Source organism: Ooceraea biroi, chromosome 6, assembly GCF_003672135.1.
Source record: "Ooceraea biroi isolate clonal line C1 chromosome 6, Obir_v5.4, whole genome shotgun sequence".
Classification (NCBI taxonomy): Eukaryota; Metazoa; Arthropoda; class Insecta; order Hymenoptera; family Formicidae; genus Ooceraea; species Ooceraea biroi.
In genome coordinates this window covers 9670535-9685838 of record NC_039511.1, presented here as the reverse complement: position 1 = coordinate 9685838, position 15304 = coordinate 9670535, and the positions used below count along the sequence as shown (strand labels likewise).

Below are 15304 nucleotides of genomic sequence, written 5' to 3'. Positions count from 1 at the left end.
ATTTGTTATCGTCTGTTACACGGTGTTATAATTGATAATTATTATCGATAATTCATGATTATTGGCAAAATAATAAAGTAGGATTTTTGAAGCAACAAGATATGACAAATCTCAGGGCTCAGTCACACAGGACGCGGCAAAGCTTGAAACTGTGATATAAGTATATAATAATTTAGATTTATCTTCCTGAAAAAAAATGTAGGAATATTTTGTTGATTTATATTTTAATCTAGCGAAAGCTTTTTGTTTCACACTCGTTCAAGTCCTTGAAAGTTGAATCCCTCGCAGGATTCGACCGTCGTGTTTTGGAACGTCCTGTGGATCCATTTGCTGGTTGACATATCGGCACTGGGTGTCTCATTAAACACATCACAACGGTCTAATTGGATAGGTGACTTTTAAAGATTGTCTACGACGAAGAAATGAACTGTTTTCTCAGAATGACGCTCGTAATCATTCATGGACGCGCTTTAGACCGGACGCATCGCTCTCGTATGCATATTAATGCAGAGCGTAAAGTGGCGTGGCATGACGCAAGTCGATGCGCGACCATCGAGACAAATCCGTTCGTTAATGACGCACTGACACTTTAATTATTTTGGATCCCACGGTCCCGTAATGTCGTAACGCGGCAATCTCTTTGCATTTATCGCAAGTGCTGCTGCTCGCGCACTTGCTTTTTCGTATCTATACGAAGAAGCAAGAGCAGTATTTTGCCTTTCCAGTGGCTCTCACGCTATTTCATGAACTACGATACATGCGATAAATTTTTATCAAATATCCGTCACACGCGGCATCTGTGTAAATCCAATCTTTTTATTAAAAACTAGCTGGCGCTTGTTCCTCGCGCGCTTCGCGCGCTCGGTATATTTGGAAAATATAAAGCATAAAGAACGTATTTTTTTACGACGCGCACATTTTTAGAAGTTGCAAGACGATTGCACATAGCCTATGTTACTCAGGAAGATCTAAGCTATCCACCAGTGAAAGATTTTTTTTAATCGGTTTAGTAGTTTCTGAGATTACCTCGAACAATGGAACAAACTTTACCTCTTTATTATATTAATATGATGATCTTTTCACAAAACTTTATCCCTTAGATCTCCTTTAATGTCTAGTTTTCCCAAGAAAACTTAATACACAGAAATCTTTATTATTATTGATATTATATAAAATATAAAACAGACATCAATGTCCACATTTTTCAGCCACATCCGCTAAGAGCCCGAGGCGGAGTCGGCTTCCGCTCTCGAGCCTTTATAAGAGCCAGTTCGTAGATCGCAGGTCCGTGCCTCATATAAAAGCTTCCCTCGTCCACGCTGGAGAGGAGGAGGAGGAGGAGGAGGAGGAGGAGGACCGATATTGATTCTGTCGGTAATTTACGAGACGGCCCCCGGTTCGACCTCGGTGCCTGCCGGTTCGCGAGTTCGATTGTCGTACAACCGCTATTGAAGGCACCTTAACCCCCCATTCTAATCTGGCCTGATTTACAGTCCGGAATATCCGTATTGCCGATGGCGAACAGCCGTGTTACCGATTCCATCTCGATCCCACCGCGTTACGCGACGTAGAATCGAGTAGCGACGTCCGGCGATGCATCTCGCGATCTAGCGACTAGAGCAACTTCATTGCTCGTGATTTGCAAATATTGATAAAATAATTATGTTGCTCTCTCTTTCTGGATGCTCGTCATTTGTTTATATAAATTATAAATAAGGGGGGTGCAACAGGTAGTTTTAGATTTAACCGATACCAAATTAACGCGGCAAACAAACCGCGTTAATGAGAAGAATAACGCGAAATAAGAGGTAACGATCGCTTTTTGTCGTTCACCTCGGTTGGCGAAGAATCATAAAGTAATATAACTTTACACTTGGCGCGGACGCGCCAGGTGGACCGCAGGTTGCAAGGCTCGCAAGGCGAAAGAACGCAGTGGGAAAGATCGGGAACGCAAGGGCGAAACAGCTGCTTGAGTAGGGTTAATCTGTAAGGTCCGATAGTAAAAGCGGATTCTCGCGGGCGCAATTAAACGACGGATTTACGATATTGTGTTCGAAAGGACGGGCCGGGACGTATCCCCGGGATCTCGCGCGGGAGTATTAAATAACGATTTTTGCGGCTGGATAATCCCGGAGAGAGTTAGCGAAGATCGCCGCGGATCCGAACGAGGTGGACCTTAAGCGCGTTTAAGCCCCCCAAGACCGGACGCGATTTTTGCAATAAAGCCGATTGATCGAGAAGTTTGAAAGCTACTATATATCACAAGAAAAGTTAATAACGTGTCCCTGTTAAGTGAAAATTTATTACATCGAGGAATTCAAGCAGGCTATCTCAATTAAATAAAGTATCGAACTTGTGATCGGGATGATCAGAAATATTAAAGCGGTTCTTCCATCTTTCTGACTTTATTCTCGCGTTGTTTAACTGTGCAGGAAAAAGTATTTATTTGCAACGCAATTTTAATAATTGCGTTGGTCGCAACTAAATACTCTCCTTTAGCGCGATATACGTTCTTTAATTTAAGATTCCATCTACTGTTTTTGCTTCGGTAATGGTGCTGAACGATTATGGTTATCGGCGAGATAAATCGCACGGTGACAAGCAACCGCGCGTGAATAATTGTCCCGCGAGACGATTAATCGATGGCGAAGGTTAATAGAACGGGTTAACACGCCGATTTCCGGTAATGAAGGCACTCAGGCGTTAATTTCGAATGACCACCTTAGTATCGTACCGTTAGCAGCTCCTTCATCGCGAGCAACTTTACTTCCTGCCACGTGCCGCAGATTACTTAAATCGCGAGTGAGGTAATATGTCGTAAAGGCTGAATCATACCTGCCGCGAGATAACACCCACTCGAAGAATCGTATAAGGTGTGACCGGAGAAATTTTAATAAAAAATTGTAATCTTTAATAAAAAATCTTTGCTTTATATTTTTATCGATCACGCGTTTGAAGAACCTGCCTCAAAAGTGATTCAAATCCGTATTCAAAGAAAAACTGTGATAGCGTTGCGAAACGTAAAGACAGATCTTCGCAATGCCTATTTGATTTCGAATATGGTTTTTTCTAAAAAAAAAAGCTCCTTTCGTTTACGTGCATGCTTGTTGCTTGGTAAACTGTTTCCAGGTCGAATGACTGCCAGTAGGTACCCTCGCCGCCGGCCGGCGCGAAGGGATTTATTGGCATCGGAAAATAAATACAACATTAATCTGCAGTAATTGCACAACGAGAGTATCAGCAGTGCTAATTTATGGGCCTTATTACAGGCCGAGCCGGAGCCGAGCTCTGAACGGAAAATTCAGAATTTACACTCTCTTAACGCTGATGAATGCTGTAATTATGTATTGATAACTCGATGCTCTATGTTGTATATCGTTTCACCTCAATCGCCTTTGCAATTAATAACGAGGCATAAGAGCAAAATTATGATTCGAGGTGAAGATACAAGGTTTTGTAACGCAATACATGTTCAAGTGTCTTTTTTTGATAAATTTATATTTGTTATTAAATTGCATTAAATTATGTAAGTACACATATTTAGATACATATCGTGGAAAAAATACATAAAAGTCTATAAAAAGTAAAAAAAAGTACAAACTAAAAGCTGTAAAAACAATTTAGAAAAACATTCGTCAGGGAAAGACTAAGAAACGAGTAAGAAAAGAAGAATAGAAAGAAGAACGAGTGAAAAGAAGAAAAAGAATAGTAAAATGAACAATAAGATGAAGAAATATATATATATATATAAAATAAAATATAATAGAAGAAGAGTAAAAATAAAGGGAAGAATAAATAAGCAAATATATTCGAAATCATTTCATGATTCCCCTGAAGAATACTTCCACGCGAAGCAATGAACGACTACTTTACCGAGTGTCGCTAAAGGAGAACGCTCTACGTCGATAATGCCTTCCATTCATCGTTATCCGCAGTAGCGGCGACCCAATCTAACCTAACCTCCGTGAGAGAGCGCATCAACGACAAATAGATGTGTCAACACTTCGTGTCACCAAGAAGCAGGCGAAACACGAAAAGTCTCCAGAAGAGAAGTGATAACATCCGCAGAATGTCCGGATACGCCGGCCAGGACAATAATTACTGGGCCCAGCCGCCGCCGCAGGGCCAGTTCAATTTCGACGCGTCCGGTTTCGGCCAACCTAACCAACAATTCGAGTTTCAAACGTACAGCGAGCAACCGCCTGGCGATTACTCGTACGTGCAGAAGAGTTTCCTCGATCCCACGCAGAGCCCCTACAGCGGCGATCTCTTCACGCAGGATGATTACGCGAAAGGTAGAAAATACAGTCGCTTGCAAGGAAGTTTCGAAACTCAGAGTGCTCTTCTAGGTAATACTGGCTTCGGGGAGGAAGAGGACGAACCGCCGCTGCTCGAGGAGCTCGGCATCGACCCGGACCGAATCCTACAGAAGACCCTGGCCGTGTTGAATCCGTTTCACAGGAAGGGGCAGACGGACGATGCGAGCTATCTGCTACAAGACGCCGATCTAGCCGGACCCGTGGCGTTCTGCTTGGTCCTTGCGGCGTTCTTATTGTTGGCTGGCTCAAAGGCGCACTTTGGCTACGTGTACGGCCTGGCTATGACCTCTTGCATCCTCATGTACCTCTTGCTCTCGCTGATGAGCAGCAGCGGCAACATAACGCTGTCGTCCATCGCGTCCGTGCTGGGCTACTGCCTGCTACCGGTGGTCGTCCTGGCAGGTTTCAGCGTCTTCACCACGCTGCGAGGCCTGGCGGGCCTGATCTTTGCGGTCCTAGCCGTCACCTGGGCGGCCCTCTCCGCTTCCAGGCTGTTCTCCACCATGTCGGGGGAACAGGATCAGCAACTTCTCATCGCATACCCGTGCCTGCTCCTCTATGGCGTATTCACGTTGATAATAATATTTTAAGTAAGAAATCCGGACGTATAATGTGCATATTTATGACATTAACACCTTTGATTACACTGTACTTCTCGGGTCTGAGTAGGAAGAGTGGTTTTGGTCACACCTATACCTTGGAGTGGCAACTCTGTGATCTTGTATAATCAAGAGAGCGAATTAACGTTTACGTTGTCCGTTATTGCGCGGTTAATAAGGGCGAACACGTCATTGATGACTGTGGTAACAGTCGGACAAGTATGATTAATCAGTTTAGTCGCATCACGAATAACTTTCCGAATTTTATTTGGTAAACATATTTTCGAAGTCATGCTTATTCTTTTAAGAGGCAAAAATATTAGCGAGCGAACGTGTACTGTAGATATCTTCAGTTGGAGTATTAAATTAAGTCGATTGTTATACGGTTTCTAAATAAAGTCTACGATATTATGTTGCGTTATGTCTTTCCCCAGATATCCCTGTCATGAGCAAACAAAGAATAATTTGTTGAATAAAGAAAATTTTAATTTCTAAGAAGGTAATAATAAATACGCTTGCGTTATTCTGTTTTGATAATAATTGAATAATTTCTATATTCGAAATTTAATCAATCTTGCTATGATATCTTTATTATTTCGAAATAAGTTTATAAAAACAAAAGATCTTATAATCCAAATAAAATCTAGAAAAGTAAAAATTATCGTTCTTATATTTTCCAATTAATCATATTCTTATATCGTGGTTTAATTTTTAGATCTTTGCGAATTATTAATCTATCAAACATCTCGATATAACTTGAGCTTTTTTATAGGTGTTCCATCTGATCCGACACAAGTGCAACAACCAATCTTGGTTTGTACGGCGCACATTCACTGGGATCCCGAATTCTGCGACGTAAAATTGATACAAACGATGATGCTGAGCAATGAATTACGTTCCATTTTGGACCAAGCTGGCCAGTCGTTCAGACCCGGTCACAAGCCTGACTCTTCCAACGTTCAATTGCTGCTTTGCGGTGACTTCAATTCCTTACCTGATTCTGGTAATACTCAAATCTATTTTTTGTTTAATCTCCCTCAAACAGTAAATTAATGGCGCTCGATGTACACACAGGTGTGATTGAATTTCTTACATCCGGTCGTGTGGCGGCCGACCATCGCGACTTTAAGGACTTAGCGTATAAATCGTGCTTGCAAAAGATCTCCGGCTGCGATAAGCCCAACGAATTCACGCATTCTTTCAAGCTTGCATCCGCCTACAGCGAAGACATCATGCCCTATACCAACTACACGTAAGTCCAATCGATTTATCTTGTACTATGCATTACATATAAATTATTGTATATTATCATACCCGACTTTGTTCCTCCTGCGTTTTCAGATTCGAGTTTAAAGGCATAATAGATTACATTTTTTACTCGAAGCAAAGCATGGTGCCGCTAGGCCTCCTTGGCCCACTGAGCCCGGAATGGTTTAAGGAACATAAGGTAGTAGGATGTCCCCATCCCCATGTTCCATCCGGTAAGTTCGACTCTATTCCATTGGTTTTTATTAATGATGAAACTCTCGCAGGGAATCGCTGCGACGGTCCACGACCGGAAGTCGTGAGTGTGTGAACGTTAAATATTACCGGACGAGATCTTCTCTGTTCCAGATCACTTTCCTCTGTTAGTGGAGTTGGAGATGACACCGACAGTAGGAACAAGCAATGGTTTGATCTCACGCAGGTAGCAGCCGCTGCGATCTAGGCCCAAGTAACCATAAAGACGAGGATTCAATAACGACGGTAGAACGGGAAAGAAAAGAAAAAACGGATTCGCATCACTTCTTCTCTACTTACTTCTGGCTCTAGCAATATCATCACTCGCAGTCGACTATTACTTTAACTATATTACAATAGCGAACGTTACACACCACATACACAAACACGAACACAATATACTCCATGCATTGCCGCACATTCAACCGAGAGCAGCAACTCGCTGTCGCTGTCGATATACATATACGGGATACCGACGAAACACACAATTTTTAACCAGGTGACCACCCCCCAGGTGAAGGGAGCCGTGTTGTAATGCGTTTAGCTAGCCCATGTATAGTGTATTGCATTTTTAAGAGAGCTAACTTAAAAAAAAACACTCCCACGCCTAAAAAAAAAGATTATCGTAAAAACCTCTCTATTTACCATCTCATAATATGTAGATATACCTATTTTCCTACAAAAAGAAAAAAGAATAAAGAGAAGACGACGATATTCCGATCAAGAAGCCTCTGTGATATCTCGACATTTAAACACAATTGGAACAATTTCACATATTTATTACTAAACGAGAAATTAGTAGCGTCTTACTAGAGAGAGAGAGAGAGAGAGAGAGAGAGAGAGCGAGAACGAGAGAGAGAGAAAAAGAGACACACGTACACGCGTCTCCCGCCCTATCCTCCCTGCCCCTCACCCCTCCCACCCCCCCCCACCCTTCCTAAATGTCATTACAACATTCTCCAAGCCAATCTTTTGATAAGAATGCTGCCATCCAATGAGAGAAAAAAAAAGAGAAAAAAAATTGTATTTTTAAACAAAAAAACGAGGAGACAAAAAGGAAAGAAAGAATTACAAAGAGAACATTACATGCTATACTGGGCTGTGCGAAGTGATTGGAGTGATTGACTTAAAACAATTTCAATGCAAGTACAAATCTGTTCTTATTGGCCACGCATAATATTGATATATAATACGATATATAATGTTACATAAGAAAATAAGGGGAAACATAGATATGATATTTGTAGCGGGTGTATTTGTAAGTACAATTATATAATGTAATACGATGTTCAGTCATACTATACATACATACAAACACATAACAAATACACCGTCTCTGTCATAATGTAGCGTCTCTGCCACAGATCAGGTTGAGATCAGTTCGCGTGACGAATTATTCGTCCTCATTTCGGGCATCTCGTTTCTTCGATGTGTATGTACTTTGTAAAACCGCAATCTACTACTTGTTAATTCAGTTGCCACCGAGAACACGAGAGAGAGAGGGGACAATGTTTCTGTACAATTACGAGCGCGTAATTACTGAACGCACATCTCGCGCATCTCCGCAAAGCTGTATCTCCATTCATCACCGGGTGACATCTCGCTTCTCGCTTCTTTTCCCTTTTTTCCCCTCTCGCCCCCCCCCCCCTCCCTTTTTGTTTATCGTCTCGTAATGTGCAGTTACAGTCACAGCTACCAAAATATAGATATTAATTATCTTAGTTATCGTAGGAAATTATATTAGGGAACAGTTTTTAATGGTATTAAAAACGCAGCAGGGGTGAACATCGTCCCTACTGCGGATGCACGATCGCGGTGCGGATATATTATCTGCACGTCGAGTATCTATCGCTGGATGTACCGGAACTTGCAATCTTCATTTTCCGTTTGACCTGCTTGAAGCTTCTTAGAGACGCAGTCACGTGCAATGTCTGTATTTCAATCTCGCAAAAGGTGTACTATTGAAAATTTTATCGACACAGCAGGACTGATATAATTTTTTTTAAATATATATATATATATATATATTGCTGTATATAATCGTTCTGCAATTGTAATTCTTCTTACAGCAACATCAATATTCACGTGTAACGTAGACGAGAGATATAATTTGATGATTTTTACGAATGCGTTGTAAATATCGTATAAATACGGGGTTTTGCAATACGTATATGACTTCATTCTTTTTGACAAAAAATACGCGTAATGAAAATTTGTTTTAGACGCTTAACAACCGTACATGTATTCCGCCCTAGAGAAATCGACACTTCGCACAATCCGTTTTACACGTTTTCCGGTTTTCCCTCCGGCTGTCCCTTCGTTTACATTTTGTGTGCGTCAGGTGTGTGTATGTATGTGTGTGTACGGATTTGCAGTCTTTTCCTTTCGAAGCCGCCAATCAAGCCGCGATAGTTGTTGAAAAAGGGATTTGTAAAAGTGATTAGACCCGATATTTAGCGCATTCACAAAGCGGGATAACGTGAGCGGTGCCGAGCACGCTCGGACGAAGATACGTAAGTTTGTACACGAACTATAATTATATCATACACATTTTACGGTATATAGTGTAGTACTTGATCTCGTGTTGTACGGTACAATTTATATAATTAAGAAATGCAACAAATTTTCCATTTGAAAAGAAGAATGAAGGACCTATATACGTTAACTCGGGGCTGCGAAAACTGAATTACGCAAGTAAAGGATTAGTTCATCAAAGACATATGTGTAGTAAATGTTGTATATAAAGTAGATAATTATGATATAGTTTCTCGTTTGGTTTTAATTATTTCGATGAAAAAGGTGGCATCTCTTCGGTATATATATATTTGTATATTTCTTCGTGTTAAGCATGTTTTCACGGCAAAGGGGATGATGTGATGTATTAGAATCGATTGCCGGCTGCTTTGGGCCTAATTTAAAAACCTGTCGGGACTGTCGGAAATATAAACGAAGAAAAAGCGAGACGACGACTTTTCTCCAATAATAATAACTCGTATATCGATGTAATTTGGGAAAAAGAGGGGGACTTGATTTGTGCTATCCTGCGAGAAAAGGAACGGGAGGACGCATGATAATAATAGACATTTTTAACTCGCTCCTCTTTTAATATTACGATGTATCATGTAGCAAGAAAATTAGTACAATTCGTAATGTCTCTCAACTAATGTCTATCGAGTGTGGAAATGTAATTTTCAGCATGAAAGTACCTATGTTTCTTTCATAAAACGGTAAACGGAACATTTCGTCGGCGGAACATTCGATAATGGCGATCATTGCGCGAAAAATCCTTCCTTGGATCAGAATCGGCGCGACGCGTGTTTTTTTGTTTTTTTCCTCAAACAAAACATCCGTTTCCCCGGCAATTGCAAAGGACACGACGCGAGTAAGTAGCGTGCGAGGTCATGATCTTTTACCAGCAGTATTCGAGATCGCATGGGTATTTTCATCGCTTTGTCCGTAATGATCATAATATAATTGTCACTTATCTACTCTAGCGAAGAAAAAACAAAACGTAAAAAAATAAGATAATGGATGTACACGCGCATTGTATCGCTATTCGATTCCTTTTAAATACATACGCGAATATAATATACATGGATTGCGTTTTAGGGTAAATGTAACGATCGATTGCAATATGCGATGCGAAAAGCAGTGTTAGGGAAAACTTTGAACGCGTAAATAAAATCAAAGCGGTTTATAAAAAAAAAGAAAAGCGGAAGAGAGGAGAGAAAAGGTACGAGTTACGGCACACACAGCGGCACATTTGCTTTGTGAATGGGAGGAACGAAGCGAGTCGGGTGACAAACACGTGCTCTCATGCATTTTCGGCTCTCGCGCGAAGCCGCCTACGCCATAGTATTTCGGATATATTAGCTTTGGGATAATGAAAACTTGAGGAGAGATTAATAATTCATCTAGTATACTTTAAACGTAGATTATACGAGCACTCTCGTGTCGCATTCGCGAAAAAACGGTGATTTTAGAAGACGAGGCATTTTTGTCAATCCAAACTCTAAATACTGGTATCGTAAAAAGAGAAAATTAAGCGAGCAAAACTGACTATGTATTTCTTTTCTTATGAGTACTTATATACTCACGATAAATATTTCATGCAATTGATTTGCATCCGCGGATTCAGTAATGTTTATCCAAATTTGTGGATAGTAATTTAATTCGGCTGAGAATATTTTAATCTTGTACAACATAAGATGTTTATGTACGAGATATAAATACTTTCTCTAAAATCATCGTTTTTTCCAGAACGTTAATTGTTCAGTAAGAGTAAGTTTAACGCTCATGATCGACACACGAAAAAATCATTGCGAAAAGGTGCAACGGTTAATGAGAAACGGTCGCAAGAGAGAAATTTTACGCTATGACATTATCTTATAATTAGGAGTAACATATGCTCTCGTTTTTTCTGCAAGGCACACACGTAGCAACATTTTAAGGGAATCATGCACACGTACTGTAACGTAAGTTTGATGAATCCTAATCGAATTTAGTTGTATGTCCCTGCACAATCGATGCCGGGAGATGAATTGTACATATATTCCGTTATCGATATCACATTACCTGTATGACTATCGTTTCTAACACGTATGACATAAATTCTCCCAGCTAACTGAATCCTAGATATCGTATCAGCATACGGCGTGACATGAATTAGATTTACTTTTTTTTCGATTTATTTCATCAATTTAAATAAGTAAAAATACTTAGCGGTTCATTGTGTAGCGATATCTCTAATTAAATATCCTGTTTTTATAACGTTAAATTTATCATATTATTTCAAACCATAAAGTGTGTAAATTGTAAATTTCTATAACGTCACATTGGCGTAATATTTCGTTTTAACAGTTTTGGTAGTACTGTTAAATTTAGTTCTTTAATTTAATAAGTAAATTTGGTCTCTTTACAAGTAGTTGGCACAAGTAACGATAAATAATCTGTACGTGCGAGGTATAAAATATTGATCTAAGCTTGACAATAAATAGGTCAGTCTTAGGGACTATCCCCCTGCATCAATTTAAACGGATAGGCTGTTGGCCTATATCATTCATTAACATTTTACTATTGCAGCATATCAATGTCATTTTACTTGATGATTTATTTTAGACGTTAACTCTTAACTCTCGTCACATCGACTTTTACCTCCAGTCATATTGTAAATATCTGAAAGATAATTTTTTCTATTTCCGTTTGTGAAAGGCATAAAATTGTGATTTGCAGTCGTGTCGATAATCTCGTAAAAGACAGTAATTTATTTATCAATACTGTAACGGTATCGTGTAAAAAAATTCCATTCCATTTTTCTGTCAGAAAAAAGTAATAAAAGAAAATGTGCAAGGTGCCAATCAAAAGGAGGATGCATTTTGCGGAGACGCCGTTCTTTCAGGGCTGCAATAGCGTTTGCGAGGAAGCGTAACGAGGGAAGCGTAGTTTCGTAATATCACACTCTATACATGGCTCTAAACTAAACTCTGAGAAACAGAAATTCGATAACCGTCGATGTAAACTAGTATTTTTATTGGTACTGAATGAACAAGCGCGATTAACAAGGATTCATCAAACTGTAGCATATAATTAGTAGCGTAATCGTTATCTATACGTTGTCAGGAAGTCGCTAAATTGCTTTAAATCGAGCTAGCGAGAGGAAACACCATTTATATATATACATATATAAACTTCTACGAGAAATCTCGAATAATGCATTACGCGCACCTTTCTCTTAAATATTAATTTCTCAATCATCCGAGCTCCTACACTGCAGCACGTTTAGCTTTAGTTTCTCTCCTTTTTTTTTTCTTTTAACTATTATTTACTGTTAAGTAGCTATTTTTACTTGTATCGATGGAGATAGCATCTTTTTAAAGTCCTGTACAATGTCAACGCTGTGTTCTGTTGCTTGGAGTGTTTAGCGTATTCTCGGCATAATTTTCGATTAATATCCTAGGATATAATACCAGCAATTCCTCTCGTAATTGCACGGGTATATTACATAACGACTTAAGGTTACATATATAAACATAAAACTGACGCTGTATGCGCAATGTGACTATAATAGAATAATATGCAAAACTGTCAAAGTTTATTTCATAGACACACAATGTTAGTTTATATGAAGAACAATCGAATTATTGTAATGAATGTGTAATGAGTAATTCCAAATTCCGCAGCTTAGGATATATTTATTTTATTTTATTTGCCGATTTTATATATTTTACGTGATTATAACTATGATTTAAAAATACTTATAAATAATAGTAATAACATATCAGTAACGTTATATTGTTAATATAGCATATATATATATATATATATATATATATACACACATATGTATAATATGTGTTAACAATATTATTTTATACAATTAATTTTTTTAAGAAGATTCTTTTTCAAGACTTTTGACCAATTCCGTTTTTTTACTCTTAAAAACTCTTCAATTCGATATTAAAACATTCATTAACGTTACAAAAATGAGCAAACACTGTTTTTTTTTTTAAATATATGGACAAGCATTTGGGAATCAGAAAATGTATATCATGGGCAATAAAATATAATAATTCTCCTCGGAATTTTACAGTTTATGAACACTTGGAAGTGTACGTGGAACTTGAAGATTATTCTATGCAGCATTGTGATATAGCGTCAAAACATTTTGACTTCCATAGTTAAGAATACTAAGTTGTACTAGGATATAAGGATAAGACGAGCACAGCACACTTCAGCCTGTACTTTTATAAAAGGAACGATCAAAAGAAATCGTAAACATTGGAACATAATTGTTGCGTCCATCGTATAAGATCAATTACATCTCAACGCTTAAAAATCCGTAAGTTCAATCAGGTTTCGTGCAAGCTTTCTCTCTCGAGAATCATTCGTACCGAAAATTTCTCATCGCAGAAGACTTATTACTTGATTCTCTCGCATAAATTATAAAATATTTACCACGTTAAAGTGAAATTTTTTGCTGTAACGTCAAAATAATTTAGAAATTAGAAAGCTACTACTTGCGTATACGTAAACATGATAGTATTTATATTTGTCGTTCTAATCGAATCAAAATTGATTTAACGTGAAATTAGATTGTAAAATGTGTGTTTAATAATTACATGACAATTTCTAAAAAAATGTTAACGTTGAAAAAGGTGATTTCGTTTTAAGCGTATTTAATTTCAACCAGTGATTACATCGATACTATCAATGTATCTGCACTAGTCGATTTTTATACAGTGACTTCTTCAATTAACTAACGATCTATTCTAACGGCATGGCGAAGTGAACATCAAGTAATAGTATTCTTCCTTATCAGACATCCATGTAGAATAATAATACTCAATGAAAAGCGAAAAAAGTACAAATGTAGTAGCTACACGGTCCTGATTGAACGCTGAACGAATACATAGGAGTTGTAAAGGCATATAACGAAGGAGAGAGTGTGGTCTAGTAGGAAATATATAAAACCATTATACTTTTTTCTATGTCGAATTGAATGCTCTATCTCAGTCCGCTCTTGAATATCCTTCTTTTTTTTTTAGATTTACTTAAGTGATCCTCTCTTTTGTAGTACGATGTATAATTTCTCTTTTTATTATAAAGATGCAATGATTGTATATGGGCTGCGTTTGAGTCATGATCGAATGTAACAATTTATTATAAGTAATGCAAAATAAATGGATGAAATGCAAGAAATAATAGCAGGGAACGAGTACTTTGTCCTCCTCGTCCTCACTCCCCTTCAACGAGTAACAATAAATTTTGACGCTGATTTGTCTAGTAACAATAATGATAAATAACAAATAATGATGAAACACGTCATGTTAAGATTTATTTTGCGCTGCACAAAGTATATCGTAACACTACGTACCACGAGAAATTATTACAACAAAATATGAATCTAATTTGCTATATTTACATGTACTAGATTTTATATGTACTTAAATACTGTGTCCTTCTTGCTGTCGGTCGTGACCAATTCTAGCTTAATCGGACATTGCAGCCAGTAGCTGAGAAGCTCCTCGGTGTAACCAGTTAAGAAATAAATTTTAGACGGTATCAAGACACGAGTGATGATGCCACTTATCCTGATGATGTTGTGCTGCCGTTTGATGATGACTTCACTCGCGAATAAATTGTGCCACGTACCCCGCATGAATTGTCGAATGAACATGTCTTCTATGGCTGTCTCGGCTGGCCTGTTGCCGTCCTGTATGTTCGCTGCAACGATTGATACGTTCAATGACGGAACGTGCAACGAATTGATGAGGGGCACATTCATTGCACGAATCACTTACAGGTATTCCACGAGTTCCAGGACTTTCTGTGGGCGATGTAATGAGGCGGATTTGCCATTTCGTATGTCAACGGCCTGTCTCTTTTCAGAGTAACCTTGTATTTTCCAGACTGTGTCTTACTTGCGACCACGCTCACGTGAAAATGCCTGTGCGCAAGAGTTCGCTGAGCAGCGGGTAACACCTGAGAGCAAAACGTAAAATTATAATTAAAATTCATACAAAAGTGGAGCGCCGTTAGAGTATGCCGTGTGATTTTTTATAATCTACTCTTTGGAAGAAAAAGATAAAATTACGATGTCTACACAAAAGTAGTGGAAAAGTTACAGAGAGGTTATAATCCCTGTATTTAATCCGATTACTCTCGATAAAATTCGCACTAGTAAACGTTAATACATTTTTCATATTCTGCAACAGGGCCATGTTGTTGCGATGACTTTTAATTATTTATAAATGCTGCAAACAGTTTGTAAATTATTTGCGCCAACACTGTGCACTACATATACACTGATATACACACTTACACCTGACTCACGGTTGAATCGTACTACTACTACTACTACTACTTCAGTCTAACGCCATCTGAACT

The 15304-nt window shown here is 38.6% G+C and overlaps 3 protein-coding genes across 6 annotated transcripts in view; 2 read left to right on the top strand and 1 right to left on the bottom strand.

Moving 5' to 3' along the window:
• The window catches only part of LOC105286974 (CCR4-NOT transcription complex subunit 6-like), a 601608-nt gene extending 594148 nt beyond the window's left edge, over window positions 1-7460 (top strand). For all 3 annotated transcript variants that reach the window (XM_026970648.1, XM_026970649.1, XM_026970650.1), the window contains 4 exons: window positions 5691-5921; window positions 5993-6170; window positions 6260-6399; window positions 6533-7460. In XM_026970648.1, coding sequence (XP_026826449.1) covers window positions 5691-5921; window positions 5993-6170; window positions 6260-6399; window positions 6533-6609 — 626 coding nt within the window. In that variant the 3' untranslated portion in view covers window positions 6610-7460. The remainder of the gene's footprint in view (window positions 1-5690; window positions 5922-5992; window positions 6171-6259; window positions 6400-6532) is intronic.
• Window positions 3847-5329, top strand: LOC105286973 (protein YIPF5). Its single transcript, XM_011352324.3, has 2 exons — window positions 3847-4295; window positions 4350-5329. The coding sequence occupies exons 1-2, from the start codon at window positions 3992-3994 to the stop codon at window positions 4907-4909; spliced, it is 864 nt and encodes a 287-aa protein (XP_011350626.1). The 5' UTR covers window positions 3847-3991; the 3' UTR covers window positions 4910-5329.
• A 6490-nt stretch (window positions 7461-13950) lies between the features above and the next one.
• Window positions 13951-15304, bottom strand: part of LOC105286976 (28S ribosomal protein S24, mitochondrial) — a 199280-nt gene continuing 197926 nt past the window's right edge. Inside the window, exons 1-3 of one of the 2 annotated variants that reach the window (XM_011352326.3) lie at window positions 15112-15250; window positions 14719-14899; window positions 13951-14641 (exon numbers count right to left, since the gene is read on the bottom strand). In XM_011352326.3, coding sequence (XP_011350628.1) covers window positions 14352-14641; window positions 14719-14899; window positions 15112-15138 — 498 coding nt within the window. In that variant the 5' untranslated portion in view covers window positions 15139-15250 and the 3' untranslated portion in view covers window positions 13951-14351. Of the gene's footprint in view, window positions 14642-14718; window positions 14900-15111; window positions 15251-15304 lie in introns of those variants that run through there. The other variant, XM_026970695.1, reaches the window with a different exon arrangement.